A 14050-nucleotide genomic window follows, 5' to 3' on the forward strand; every position below is an offset into this window, starting at 1 on the left:
AACCAACCTTTCTGGACAACATCTGGTTTAATGACATTGAGGCCACACAGAGAGGACTGAATCAAATGACCTCATTACTTAACGTGGGTATCTACTTTGCTTACAATGGGAACCATCAGGACAAAATGCAGGAAAGCTATTTTTTCTGGAAATTAGTATACCACAATTTCATACCACGAAGTAAATAAAAAGAAAGTATTATTTTCCTCACTTAAAATCAGTAACTGAAACTCAGTAAAAGCTTCAGATTAAGTAGCATGTATATTTTCAGTATTGAGAACCTTCCTTCAGAAATTGAAAAATTAAAAAAGAAACCCTTACTTTAAGAAAAACCTGGAGATCCTGGGCTTCAGTGTGCTTCAGGATGTCTTGCTGTAGGTGTCTGAACACAGAAATACACATATATATTTGATAATCAGGACCGAGGAAAACACATATAGCAATGTAGTGACAGATCTCATTCCAGTCCATGTAATTCCAGAAACACTGTGTTATCCATTGCAGACAAATCTAGATGAGAATGAAATACATATAATTAAATTTTTGTAACATCAGTCTACTTCTGAAAATAAAAGGGATAAAGTACAAAAGAAGCCAAGAATGGCCATTTTTAAATCACAGACTCTGAACAGACTTCTAGTGAGTCTTGTTAAATATAACAGCCCATATCCATGCACCTCACTTATCTGAACATATTCTGGTAACTCCTGAGGCTGAGACATAAAACTCAAAGCACAATGAAAACAAAGGTAATTTCTTAAAGTTTTTTTTTAAATGTGGCCTAAAGGGTAACGAGGGTACTGAAGGTGTGTTTAATGTGGATCTCCCTTTAAATTAGAGAGGTTCTTTGCCTTAAAGGAATATCTGGCCCTTCCCTGAGAACCATTTTCATTTAATGAAGTGTGTATGGAATGCATTTAGTGACTCCTTTTTCCAGTTCTAAATCACTTAAGACGTGTACAGCATATTTCATTTAAGGCTAGACCACAAATCTTCTGCTAATTAGTCCTTAAAGTGTTTAAAAACACACAGCAGAAGAAGCACCAAGATTCTAATTAAATGACAGCAGCCATACTCTGGCATTAGATCTTTTCTTCAGGTATTTATTGATGCACACAAGCACTTAAATACATCAGAGCTGTTTTCACAGCTCAGGCTTGTTTGTTTGTAACCCTGCAGTAGAACTGCAAAAATCACACAGAATATACAGTGGCATTTCAGTAATACATTAAATTAAAAAAAAAAAAAAAAAAGTCCCCAAATGAAAAACCTTGTCAGCATTTTAGAACAGTAACTGGTCTGTTATTGAGTACAAACAATTAAAAAAGCATACAGGATAACTTACACAAGAATAGTTGAGGAAGGACAACTGTCCCCATATGCTTTCCCACCCCAGTACAGGAACCTTATTATAAGCACCTCTTTCCTATGATGAGCTAAATACCCTCATGTGCCAGTCTTCTCCCCTAAAATCAAATCCCAAGCTACTTTAAGCCATGTATGTACCCCACTGGCACCTGACCCTATTAAGACTTCTCTTAAACTACAAATCTTGTTGCAAAAAGGAATTCTCAAGGCATAAGATTATAAATATTTTTCATGCCTTTGAACAGCAATAAGCTTTCTTATGGTGGTGAGAGGTCCTCTGCATTGGCAGTCTCATTGTTTCATGAAGCCATTTATACTCCATCACGACCACAGTCATTACAAGTAATTCTCCAAACACAGCATTCTGTATTACCAAAGATTTGTAGTAAGTAGGTAAAATGAAAGCTAACAGTATGGATAAACAGTCTTTAGTAACACCTCTTTCAATATAGAAGAATAGCGTGATACCTGATTGTACCTTTGTAGAGTAAAATTATTTTTATATGAGCTACCATAACACCTGAACTGCTTCCTATTATATATGTATCCCAAAGTTCTCATTTTCCTCCTATGGTAAATTAAGAAATTATTCCAGGGAATAAGGCATTCCATTTATTTTTAATGATAAATCTGAAGGTTTAGTTTATATTATTTTATCAAGTTTTCTGGATGAACATGTAACGCAAGGTCAGCAGCAGCACTACACTGTCATGATTCTACTAAAGTCAGTTGCTTTCTATTTTCAGACATTCTAAGTCACTACGCATTCAGTACTGTTTCCTACCCCTAATTTCATCACCACCACATAAGCGCTGTATGGAAAACTTACAGTAGTTCCTGAATGTCTAAGATTTTGTGGATTTAAGTCAAAAAGTTGATGATATCTTGATATGCTTTCATCAGTTACCTGGGATGGAGCAAAACCAGACATATGGAAAGCTGAAAAGACAAGGGGCAGCTCGGCTTTCAGCAGCATTTCAATGTGGTGAGAACTGCAAAAATAGACTGGATGGATGCCAGATTCCACTGTGGTAACAGGCAGGTGCATCTATTAACAACAACATCATCATCAACAAAAATGAGGAAAAGGATTACAGACTACAAAAATGTATTACTTTAAAATACCTTGCTGAGAACAGCATATAAAAATATATGCATTTACTTGTAAAAGAAATCATCCCAGTTATTTTAGAGAGAGGAAATAGAATAAACAAAAAATCTAGTACTACCATCAGGAAAAACTAGTAAACTAATGAGAATTAGAAGTTAGAAACATTAATTTTATTATTATATAATATATATTCATTCAATTTATATATGATATAAATTTATTAACTTATTATTACTTATCCTGACTATTCCTTTGCATCAGCAATCTAGCTCTTTATTGCATTGAAGCTTCAATTGTCAAAGGAGGAATAGAGAAACTGTTGTTGTGAAAAGCTCTGGACACCAGTGCCTGGTTTCTAGGTAATGAGTCCTTGGCTTCGTGCTGCAAAGTCAAGGTACATCCTTCAGAAATTTCCTCCTTCCTGAGGTAGGCAGTATCACAATCCAATGGCTGGATAATTCTTCATTCATGTTTTCACATTGTGGTAGTTATGTAAAGAGATTAATTTTCTCTTTGTGTTTTCAAGATATATTATGAAAAATAAATCATTTCGGTCTTGAGAATGAACATTAGCACTTCAGCAACCTCCCTGCAACGTTGTCTTGTTCTTGTATGGAAGACAACAGTGAAGTTTGCAGCACTGACAGCATTCAGCAATTATATTCACACAATGGAGTAAAATTTTTTTGTGCTAGGAACAACCTCAGGGCTGGACTCACTGCTGTGAGTGGACCAATACAGTCACTTCTAGTGACAGGCCAAAGCAATTAATATTAACAAAAATCTTCCATGCAGAAGAGATGCAGAGTCTAATACGTGCTTCTTACACACTAGAGTTCTCTAGTAAAGACTACAGTTATTTTATAGTTTATGTTCAAAACATTCAAGACAATGTGACAATGTAAAAAGTCAAACTGGAAGGGTTTTAATTTAAATAGACGATATCACTCCTAATAGAAGATGGTAATTATGTTTCTTATACTACAGACTTGATCCAAGATAATAATATAAAATGGTCAAGCATTCAGTTCTTGGGCAGTAATAATTTTTAAAATTTACTGAATACATTCTAATGTATTTAGTACATTTAAAACTGATAGTTTTATTAAAAAAAAAAAGAAAAAATCAAAATGATGGACTCGCACACTGTAAAACACAAAAAAAGGTCATTCAACAGTATCACAGCCTTCACACAGAATTTAATGCCACTAACAAAATTTATTTTACTGCCAGCTTTAAAATTCAATAACATTGCCTTTACTACCAGTCTACCTGTTATTTCACTACTTTTAGACAACCATTTGGGCAAACATCGACACCAGGCTGTACCACACATGTCCCCAGCAGTGGCACTGAGTGCACCCTCAGCTAGTTTGCTGACGACACCAAGCTGTGTGGTGTGGCTGACACGCTGGAGGGAAGAGAGGCCATCCAGAGGGACCTGGACAGGCTGGAGGGGTGGGCACAAGCCAACCTCATGAGGTTCAACAAGGCCAAGTGCAAGGTCCTGCATCTGGGCCGAGGCAATCCCAGGCACCAATACAGGCTGGGCAGGGACTGGCTGAAGAGCAGCCCTGAGGAGAGGGACTTGGGGGTGCTGGTGGACGAGAAGCTCAACATGAGCTGGCAGTGTGCACTTGCAGCCCAGAAAGCCAACCAGATCCTGGTCTGAATGAACAGAAGTGTGGCCAGCAGGTCAAGGGAGGTGATTCTCCCCCTCTACTCTGCTCTGGTGAGACCCCACCTGGAGTACTGCATCCAGTTCTGGAGCCCCCATTACAAAAGGGACGTGGAACTGCTAGAGCGTGTCCAGAGAAGGGCCACGAGAATGAGCCGAGGGCTGGAGCAGCTCTCCTACGAGGACAGACTGAGAGAGTTGGGGCTGTTCAGTCTGGAGAAGAGAAGGCTCCGAGGTGACTTTATTGTGGCCTTCCAGTATCTTAGGGGGGCCTACAAGAAAGCTGGGGAGGGACTTTTTAGGCTATTGAGTAACGACAGGACTAGGGGGAATGGGGCAAAGCTGGAAGTGGGCAGATTCAGGCTGGATGTGAGGAAGAAGTTCTTCACCATGAGAGTGTTGAGATCCTGGAATGGGTTGCCCAGGGAGGTGGTTGAGGCCCCATCCCTGGGGGTCTTTAAGGCCAGGCTGGATGAGGCTCTATACAGCCTGATCTAGTGGGAGGTGTCCCTGCTCATGGCAGAGGGGTTGGAACTGGGGGATCCTTGTGGTCCCTTCCAACCCTGACAGATTCTGATCTGTTTTAGCAGAGGACTTTAGAGCCCTAATGGCTCAATGATTGGACGTGATGATCTTGAAGGTCTCTTCCAACCTAAAGGATTCTATGATTCTATATTTTTCTGAGACTTTTTCAGGGTCACATATTCAGTTAGAGGGCTTTAAGGAAAACTTAAATGGCATTAAAAAATCCCACCCCAAACTAAAGAAATTGATAAAGTCTTCTTTAGAAACTTGCAAAGTTCCCTTTCAGAAAGAAACACTTTTGAAATTCTTACAGACAAATGCAGCCTTGGTAGCCAGAGAAATGCTGAAACAAGAAGACATGAAAATTGCTGAAGAAATGTCAGGGTCTTCTCCCTGTCCCCTGACATGATGAGGAAGACAGAAGATGCAAACCAGTCGTAGCCAGGATAGCACTCCTGCAAGCAGCCTGCATGAGAAGGTTAAGGAGCTCCCTGCCAGAACTTCAGCCCTCCTTCTCCTCCTCCTCTCCAGGCCCGTGTACACCAAGGCAACAGCTGGTTTGTTAGAGATGGGACAAGGGGAATATGGCTGCACAGAAAGCAGCTTCTTGAGGCATGGCTGCCTCTCAAACTGAATTAAGAGGAACAATTTAAGCCATTTTTCCTACATGGTACTTTTTTTTTTCAGTCCATAAGTCAAGCCAAACCCACAAAAGTAAATAAAACACAAGTAAATGCAAAAAAAACCCAGATGGAAATAAGCGTGCTTGTAGTACAGGAAAGGAGAATGGTAGAGGAGGAAAACAGGAGTTTTGTAGATTATGAAAAAAACAAAGTAAATGAAAAGTTTTTAAAAAGAGATTAAGCATATTCTGACTAATATATCTGAAGTGTATTTTAATAGGGACATAAGTCTAACACCTGAAGAATATAGAAATGCTTGTTGGAAACAGGTACGTTTGATATTAAAAAAAGCTCCATAGTAGATCTAAAGGAGTCAGAAGTCAAAACATTTCTGCTGATCAGATTACAGCCACATATTATTGCATAGGCAATACCATTAACACTGTTTTGTGGGAGTACCACAAATACTCATTAATGCTCAAAGGTGCACTTCACAGTCAATCTGCAGACGATCACCTATAGAGAGGTGTGATCCTACTCCAGAACAGTTTATGACAAAGATGAATGAGACCTACAATTTTAATGAAGTACAGAAACAAAAAGATGAAGATTTTCCTGAGTGCACTGGGTATGCATTTTAGCTGAACATTTCAAAGTAAAAGTACTGCAGTATTTTCTTTCAGCTCATATTACACATCTATGCCACCATCAAAAGCTCATACTGGGAGTTGTAATTCCACTGGCATTTTTAGACAATATAATTTATGTCATCAAGAAAGGATACAAAGTGAGGATACCACAGTTCTTTGCTGTTGTTCCAGAAATTTCTCACAATTCATTAGCACGAAGCACAGCTCATTTTCAGCATGTTCTTTTAGCAAGTTTAGGTATTTTCCATATCTAGAACAAAAAGTTAAAAATCAAAACTGTTTAAAGGTTAAACTTTTTTTTTTTAATTCCTAAAAACCAAGAACTCATATTTAGTAGGCACGTGAAGCTGTCAGTGTTGTTAATCATAAACACTATTACAGGTATAGACATAAATGGTTTAATATAGCCTATCATGCTTTATGTAGGAAGGATACACCCTAAGCATCTGCTATTCAGTGTTACAATTCCTCACCTAAATTCCTCTTAGTTCAGTTTTAGAGACTCTGGTAGGGAGGAGCAAGCAAGTACCCTAACAACTCATTTTCTTCACATATCTTATTTAGAATTCCATCTAAGAATATGGTGTGTGTAATTATTAGCATCAGAATTCAAATATTAATGCTAAAGATAACAATCTGTGGAAGTACAGACACATTAGCTTTTCTTTCATCACGGCTCTGCAAATTACCAGCCAAATGTTTAAATGGCATATAACTAAGCTTAGCTAAACAGAATTATTTAGAGACGTTATGTGAGCTAAAAAAGGCACATAACTCAGGATAATGTGATTTTATGGTAAATCTTCCTAACAAGTTACAATTAGCCTTTATAACAAAAAAGGATAATAACCTATACAATCTGTAAGATAATTTAATTATGTACTAATACCTTTTTCATTTTCAGAGTTAGAATTCATTTTCTTAAAGATGATCTTTAGATTGAAATGGTAGAAAGTATTGAGTTGATGGATTAAGCACCATTAAAGTCATTCCACAAAAATCAAACAAATCCTAGAAATACACTAGGGAAATATTTTAATACCATGTACCTGACTGTCATTTCAACACCAAGCTGCTGCACAGACGAAAGGCTTTCATTCTTCACATCTGCATTCATGGCTAAAACAAAAGAAAAAATACAATAAAGTACTATGATAAATATGATTTTAACTGAATACTAATGTAAAGCTTCTTTTATGTATGAATACCAATTCTGAAGAACTGTTCCTTATTCCAAATGAGTTTAGTAGTGTTTGCAAAGGATGCATAAAGAACCTGCATTCTTCATACACATTTGTTGGTATTTTTTATTAAAATCACCTTTTCTTTATACAGAAATCTCCACTGTTATTACGGTTATCATTAGCTTTACAGGACAGTGTAAAAAAACATCTTTTTTTTCAGTCCCATTTCTTAGTAGAGCTTTATCCTTTCTGGACAAGAAATCAGACAAAGCAGGATTTTCTGGTCGACCTTCTTCCATTCCAGTGGCCTTTAAGTCTCCTAGCTGTAAAAACAACTTTAGTAACAAAAATTCTGTTTTGATACAAATCACAGAAAACTTCATCAATGACAGATTTTTAAAATCCTGTATTTTTATGCATTGTTCTTTAACACAGTAATATATGCCATATTTTCTGCATTTGTTTAAACTAAAAATCCAAGTTAGGTAAGTTGATAAATCATGAAATAAAGTCACCTTTGCTGTGTTATTTTCTCAAAATGTTAAATTCTAAATGCTATTAAAAATGGGGCATTTTTATCCCATGTATATATATAATCTCATATATAATCTCAGATAATTATATCTCAGAAAAAAGTTACAGTTCAATAATATATGTTACAAAGATGAGGGCTTAAACCTTTAAATACACTTCTTTAAAAAGTGCTACTTAAAAAAAAAGTAGCAAACAAATGAAACAAACCAAGAAAACCACCCTAACAACTGATGTAATTTGTTAAATATGTAAATAAGAGATATGGCAGCAGAAGTTAAAATATATTCATGTAAGTGATAAATGTAAAAAATCTGATTAAGCAGATCACACCTTAACCTAGCATCTCTTTTTCTATATCCTTCTCAAAGATACAGAGAAACCAAACTGAAGGACTCCCTGGCTACCTATCCAGGTAAAGAGTCTATGGTCCCGGTAAGCAAACAAAGATTAAGGCATTAAGGGTGAAATATTTAAAGGTTAAGGGAGGAAATTTCTCTGGTTCAGAAGAGAAATTAAAGACAAAAAAAAAAAGGCACTGTTCAGATGAAATGAAGTAGGTTGACATTTTCATTAAGAAAACAATACAACAAAATTACACTCAACAATGGACATAAAATTTGGCATAAGAAGAAAACCAACCTCTGCTGTGTCATAACTTTGATAGAAGACAATGATTATATGTTATGGTCATGAGAAATTTACCTTGTACTTTTGACAAATACATTAATATATGGGAAGAATCAACAGGTCCCTGAGCAAAACAAATTCATTCAATAATGTGATCTGATTGAAATAGTAAATGCATATCAAAGAGGCTTTTTTACCCAAAGAACAGAAGTTCAAATATCTTTTGCATAGCAGTATACAAGCAACATTTTGTTCATTCTTCCAACATATTTGGAAGAATAAATATAAAATCATAGACCATTTCAGTTAAGAACACACCGAGACGAGTGAAACAATTCCTATCTTGTTACAGCTTCTGTTCCAAGATACCATTTACTCAGGCTGCAATTACCATACCAAAACCAAGTGGGATCTGAATGAGTTGGCTGTGACTAGTGGCTAACTCAGTCCTTATAGGACCGTATTTAGTGCCAGGGGAGGAGGCAAGCAGTGTAACAACCTCATCGCCTCTCTTTTGAGGTGGATTGTCCTATGGGTGGCAATGCAGAAGCTGACAGCCCAGTCCAGCAAGGCTGTCATGAGGAACAGCTGTATCACAACCCACAGTCTGAATCCCTTTTCCATTCCGTAACAGTTTAGATCAAGTACTGAATGCTTATTTCCCATTAAAATTAAAAGAACACAACTAACTTCACTGATGTTGTTAAGGATGTTAAACATTCAGACTGGAGGTGAGGAAGAAGTTCTTCACCATGAGAGTGGTGAGACCCTGGAATGGATTGTCCAGGGAGGTGGTTGAGGCCCCATCCCTGGGGTCTTTAAGACCAGGCTGGATGAGGCTCTGGGCAGCCTGATCTAGTGGGAGGTGTCCCTGCTCATGGCAGAGGGGTTGGAACTGGATGACCCTTGTGGTCCCTTCCAATCCTGACAGATTCTGATCTGTTTTAGCAGAGGAGTTAGTAGTGTTAGCTTAATGCTTGGACTTGATGATCTTAAAGGTCTCTTCCAACTGAAAGGATTCTATGATGCTCATTGCCTTTTCCTCTCTTTTAATAATTTCTTAGTTGCTGAAAGGGGTTTTCTCCTCATCAGTTTTTCTTTTGATATTTCTCCCTGTATTGTCAAAGAAGATAAAATTAACAGAGTTTGGACTGAATAATAATTCTGTATTGAATGTTACCTCAACAAGGCAAAACCTCTTGCTCTTGTACGACAATGTATTTGATATAATCATAGCTCTGTGCTCTAGGCAGTCAAGTTGCTGTCAATCCACAACTCACTATGGGAACCCATGGTTCTTTGTCCTAGGTCAGAACTTTTGATTTTCCATTTTGCTTACTATTTGGGGAAGACTAGCCTTTAGAAAACCATTAAGTCAATTAGAATACACAAAGGACCAATTCCCACTCATTAAAAACTGGACCAAAGACCCTGAAGTGCTCCATTACACTTAGGAAATTGTTATTAACTATAAGTGGAATATTGAAATACTACATATTGCAATCCATGGATAAAAAAAAATTGGCTAGTAAGCTTGCAGAAGTATATTGTGACTGTTTACTGTAATGATGCTCATATCTCTGATTTAATACACTGAACTTTTTTTTTTTTTTTTTTTACAAAACTCATTTGGAAAATCTTTTTCAAACCACCTGCTATAACTGTCTTGAAACATGATGGGTTTCATAACAAAAGGCATTGACAGATCCATTTTCTGAATAAGAATGCCATTTATCCTTAAGCAAAGGACAGAACACCTCTCTGAACTGTGAATTAGATAACACCATGATACAGTACTGTAGCTATTATTAAATGGAATGAACAACATTCAGCTTTGTGAGCTTCCTTTTTATTTATCAAATAGAAGAAAAAATTCCGTGTTGAACAGCTTTTTTACACTCTTTAAAAATGTAAATGTCTGTAAAATAGAAATTAAGCTAAAATTAAACTCATGACTTGAAGGATATCAGAATTCTCTGGGAGCTGATTTACAATTTCAAAAAACCTACTATAATATAACGTTGACTTTCTCATTTTAAAATGCATAAAAAACACCACAGTACTAAGTATGGAACATTTCTACTTGTGAATATTTCCTTTAATCCATGTAACTGCTCTTTATATTAGCAACCTACATACACACTTCAGATAAATTAATCATAAGAAATATTGGTGAGTCTGCTTTCAAATCTTTTTTTAAAACCCACTATTTGTCACAATCTTGTTCATTCAAAAGAGAAAATGCTTACTTTGAAACACCAAGGACTGCAAACCATTAATTGTCAATGATAACTTCAAATAAAACAACACCCCTCCCACACACTATACATGAAAAACCATAGAATTTTATTATAGTATAAAGTAGTATTTTTTCCTGTGACTTGGTAATCTTCCTCTTGTATGCAAACTTTCTACCTCCAAATCAGACTCAGTGTTCCAGAGAATCAAAAGTTCTTATTTATTCTCCCTCTTACCACAAAGAAGCTTTTAAGTCAGAAAATGGGCTACACTGCATTCACACTGAATGACATGATGTCAAGCTTTATGGCATACTTCATACACTGTTCATGGTCTTTAGGTAATAACTAATTCATTTTCCTGTTTAACTGCTGTTGCCCCAAAGAAACTACTGGCTTCTCTTTTGTCTTAAGTGAAGAAAATCCCTAAAGCTGTTGCTTAGGGGTTATTGACCTAGCTTTTTCACTTCCTGGTGCCCAGGCCACATGTTTTCATGGCTACATAAATATTCTTTTGAAATTTAATATTCATTAACATTTTGCACTTCTGTGATGGTAAGAAAGACTAGTTTTATTTCTGTGGATGGAAAATACTTTTGATTCAAAGGAACCATGTGAGTAATAATACTGCAAATAGTTCAAACTCCCATGATGGCCAGAGCTACCTATGTATCTCCTGCAGATGCTTCAAAAATCTTTCAAGTACATAGTTACGTTCACTATCAGATCTCTAATCCTTGGCTTTGTCCATATAAATTGAAATTGTGGAACTCACAAAAACTATGTTTTTGGTTTTTAACAAAAAAACAGGTTTTTTACTTACTCTTCAACAGGTGCCTAGGCACTGGGACTGTCAGTGGGCCAGGTACTCAAGCAGTCAATACAGAACCTTTTGCCAGTACCTATCCTCTCTCCTCCCGATGTCCTTATGAAAGCTTTCTATTTTAAAACATTATTTAGAGTCATACATTTCTCACTATATTCTCTTCTTTTGTTTTGCTACTATTTTTTGATGGTGTTATCTCCTCCACCAGACTACACATCTAATGCACTTCTAACCCTCTGACTCTCATATTTATCGTTATAAGTGTCTATTAAAAAAACTCCAACATTTCAAAGAAAAGTATTATTAATCTTGGATTTGAACTGTGGATGGAAACGATGTAAACAAAATCCAAGAATAATTGCTGGAGAATGTTGTTGGCTCCTCATCAGAGCTAGGTAATCTCACATGCACTTTCACCTTGACTATTGTAACTGTTATATCATCAATATGCTTGTCATAATACACAACCAAAATATTCAGATCTAGAACTTCTTACGTATGTACTGGTTGTCACAAATACTGGAGCTATTTTTGGCAGCAATATCATTAAGAAGAACCACATTCTCATCCCAGTTACATATGAACTGGCAAAGGGCAGAATGCTTTTTGCTAACAGCATCTTTAAACTTGGCACCTGTCTTTAGAAATGTTCATTCATCAAACGATGCAGGAAAAGGGAAGAATGTCCTTCCTTATTCTTCCCTTTCAGCCCAATTTGAGGTTATAGTCCTGTATTTTTCATTGATACTCTTGATCAGCTCTACACTGATAGCTTCCCACTGGTGTTTTAAAAATTTCTCAGCTCATTACCCGATCCACTTGACCATTAGAAGATTAAAAGCTCATTAAATAGTTAAAAGTTTCTATGAGATCTTATTCAGCTGTAGAACTAAGGCTCATCTAGAGAAGGAATACACTGTAACATTTGAGTTTCACAGCCAAGACCTGAAATCCTTGAGGTTCTGTTCCTTAGGCAGTACATGGGAGAGCTGTTTTAGAGACAAAGTCAGGTGGAAACAGAGAACTCAACTGCAAGGTCATCTGTACAACCAGAGCTATCAAAAAATCCAGCTGATCCTGAGCAGTTGTAGCATTCCCAGGCTTGTGTAGCCTTCAACACACAGTGGAGATCAACTGAGAAGTCCAGACATTAGCATACCTGATGACTCTGCGAGTGGAATTCTTTGAGAAATGGGTACGTTTGATCCTTGCAAAAACTAATACGTTTCCACAAAGCATTTATGTCGCAATGAATGGAATTTGCTAACAGGAAGAGCAAGTGGCTATTTTGGGAATTTTATATCTCTAATGGGTAATGATGATTTTAATACTATAGCAAATTTCAGTTTCTTGCCAACCTATCGCCTATTACAGCTAGACATCAATAATTTGGTTTTCAATGTCTTGTGGGTTTTTGTTTTTGTTTTTGTTTTAAGAAGAAAGAAAATAAAAGCGAAATAGAAAGTATTAATTCTGGGAAAGGGGATAGACAGAATCCATTAACATTTAATGTACATATTATAAGTTGTTTTACTCATCTGAATCCACATCACAGCAGTAACACTGCTGTTAGCAGAAAGCAAACTTCAAATAAGATTGTGTTATAATTAAACACCGTAACTGCTCAGTGGCTTAGCAGATATTTTTCCTTCTCCTATCTTGAAAATGGTAACAACCCAAAGTAATTTGATTTTTCTATATTTGCAAATTTTATAATAGACTGAAATCCTGAGGGATTCCAGAGCAGATGAATGACTGTGTTATTCTAATTACAACTACCTAGAGGTTTAGAAAGCTGTCATTTTTAAAGATAATCAATTCCTCATCTCAAGAAACACAATAAACACTGAATATCTATGCATTGTACTGAATCCACTATCATGAAAATTGTGGCTTCTCATCATCAGAATTAAAGAACTAAAATGTTTTTCAGTTCCTTGGACCTGAATTTATTCAAGAGAATGGTGGACACACACAACTGCCAAGTTCATGTTTATCCTACTTAAATGTGCAGCTAGAAAGATGCATCTGGAATATAGTTTACCTTCTAACAATTCATCATCTTTACCTAATTCAGACAAGTGTGTCTACCATAACAGCAGTTTTAAGATTTAGCTTAGATAGCTCTTACACATACATATATGGGAAAGATACAGTGAAATAAAACAGCACTCAATAATTAATTGTTCTCCTTGGAGAAATTCTAACCCTTCATTCACATTAGCAGAAACCACTGGGAAATGTATACAAATCTAATCAATCATTATTCAACCAGTGAGAAACCTAATTTTGAGTAAGTAAAGTCTGACAAAGATTTGAGCATGTTTTGTTTGTCCCTTTTCTACATATACAGGAAGCGTAATACAGAGTTGGGTTCTTAAAGGGCATTCCCTATCTTCACAGGAATATGATGTAAAAAAGGAAGCTGAAAAGATTGTAAATTCAGCTACACAACTGATTTTTACAGTCAAGCCCTTTGACTGTTCCAGACTGGAGTACTATCATAGATTCAATTTTAGAGCCAGATTTTTGTTTCACTTTTGTGTCAATCAGCATGAATTTATTGGTCTAAACTACTTGTTGTAAACGACACCCATTGCTACACCTGTCTGAAAAAGGTCCTATGAAATTTTAGTAACTATTTTCCTAAAGAACTTAATAGAAACCTGTGATGAAACTTATGCTGT

At 36.3% G+C, this 14050-nt stretch overlaps 1 protein-coding gene across 1 annotated transcript in view; it reads right to left on the minus strand.

Moving 5' to 3' along the window:
* The window catches only part of TBC1D32 (TBC1 domain family, member 32), a gene marked incomplete at its 5' end in the record, with an annotated part of 59304 nt that overhangs the window by 2256 nt on the left and 42998 nt on the right, over nucleotides 1-14050 (minus strand). Inside the window, 5 exons of the mRNA XM_008935890.1 lie at nucleotides 322-510; nucleotides 2276-2416; nucleotides 4994-5148; nucleotides 6090-6205; nucleotides 7005-7074. Of these exons, the coding sequence (XP_008934138.1) occupies nucleotides 322-510; nucleotides 2276-2416; nucleotides 4994-5148; nucleotides 6090-6205; nucleotides 7005-7074 (671 nt within the window). The remainder of the gene's footprint in view (nucleotides 1-321; nucleotides 511-2275; nucleotides 2417-4993; nucleotides 5149-6089; nucleotides 6206-7004; nucleotides 7075-14050) is intronic.

The sequence above is a fragment of the Merops nubicus genome, unplaced genomic scaffold (genome assembly GCF_000691845.1).
Source record: "Merops nubicus isolate BGI_N331 unplaced genomic scaffold, ASM69184v1 scaffold23542, whole genome shotgun sequence".
Classification (NCBI taxonomy): domain Eukaryota; kingdom Metazoa; phylum Chordata; class Aves; order Coraciiformes; family Meropidae; genus Merops; species Merops nubicus.